The 1,388-nt window shown below is 47.5% G+C and overlaps 1 protein-coding gene across 1 annotated transcript; it reads right to left on the reverse strand.

The window, feature by feature from the left end:
- Positions 1–61: 61 nt before the first annotated feature.
- LOC101359847 (beta-1,3-galactosyltransferase 5-like) lies at positions 62–1,113 on the reverse strand. Its single transcript, XM_004388002.2, has one exon. It carries the CDS (start codon positions 1,105–1,107, stop codon positions 172–174), a length of 936 nt encoding a protein of 311 aa, XP_004388059.1. The 5' UTR covers positions 1,108–1,113; the 3' UTR covers positions 62–171.
- Positions 1,114–1,388: the final 275 nt, after the last annotated feature.

Here is a 1,388-nt window from a genome sequence, read left to right on the forward strand (position 1 = left end):
TTTTCTAGCTTGGATCTGGAGCACTGCAGGCTATCATCCTCGCTCTTCTCCCTCTCCCTCCCCTTCTTCCTCTCCCACACCTGAGGACTCTCAGCAAGGCCATCCACCAACTTCCAACAAGGATCACTGTGGCTGGTCTGACCTTTGTCCAGATGTCCCCTTAGGCTCGCCTCAGAAAACTGGGCACTTTTCTGCCGCGGAACTCTCCAGAGCCCGCCAATAGGTCAACATTTCTGGAGGTTTGATAAAATGGCAGGTCACAATTCTCTTAAAGCGACACGTGGAAAAGCGCAACCCTTCAGGGAAAAATGTCTGCTCTGAGTGAAGTTCCTCCAGCTTGATGTTCAGTTTCTCCAGGCAGAGCCCCACAAACACATCTTCTAATTTAATGAAGGGGACGCTGTCTGAAACATAATACACCCAGCTCGCAACATCACTAGAAAAAACATAGCCCGTGCCAGAGCAAAATGGAGGGTACTTGTCCCACGGGTACTCGTATTTACTGACAAACCACTTACTGGAATTATCCCTAATTGGGAAATTAGACATCATTAAGAAGCCAGTGAAAAACCTAGTTGTTCTGTTTTTCTTTAGAAGTAGTTCAGTTAGATAGTAGACGTTTACAAACATGTCGGAGTCTGTCTTCATCACAAAGGCAGCCTGAGGGCAGAAGCGGTGGACCCATTCAATGCCCATCATGGTCTTCAGAGTCAAATTGACATAGACGTCCACAAAGTCCCTCTGGATAATGTCTCCATATTGCTGGCCTTCCAGGGTGACTAGTGTCATTTCCTGCTCTTTGGCTGTGACTCCCAGGAGAAAGAAGGTTTTTATTCGTTTTCCTTTAATGACCATCTCTCTCCCCCAAGTCTGCCTGATGGCCATCCGGGCGGTCGTCTGTCTGTGAGAGGACGTCACCAGCAGGACAAGGAAGGGAGGATTCTGCCTGCAGTCTATTTCCGGGAGCTGAAGGAAGTTCCCACTTTCTTTCTTGAAAGCAAACAGCTCTTCTTTAAAAGGAGTCAGGCAGTGAATGCTCAAATACAAGCAAACGGCCCCCAGAATCAGAAGGAAAATATATGTACGTCTCATCTTCGAGTAAGTCATCTGCAAGAAACAAAGCCAAACTATTATCCTCAAAAGCATGAGGGTATGTTTGGCTCCACTTTAGGTGGCTAAGGTGGGGGAAGAGAAGAGATCCATGGCTCATGAAGCATGCTTCTGAAACTCTGGAATCCCGTTGCATATAGAAGTTTAGTTCTAGATACAAAAAGTTGAGCATAGCGGATTTCCAGCATCTTCTCTCTAGGGTGTAAGACGAAGAGCACCAGGAATCTCACACTGGTCCTGGCTCTGCCTCTCGCCTGCCTCACCCTATAGGAGCCTCA

This window comes from Trichechus manatus, unplaced genomic scaffold (genome assembly GCF_000243295.1).
Source record: "Trichechus manatus latirostris isolate Lorelei unplaced genomic scaffold, TriManLat1.0 scaffold00202, whole genome shotgun sequence".
Classification (NCBI taxonomy): domain Eukaryota; kingdom Metazoa; phylum Chordata; class Mammalia; order Sirenia; family Trichechidae; genus Trichechus; species Trichechus manatus.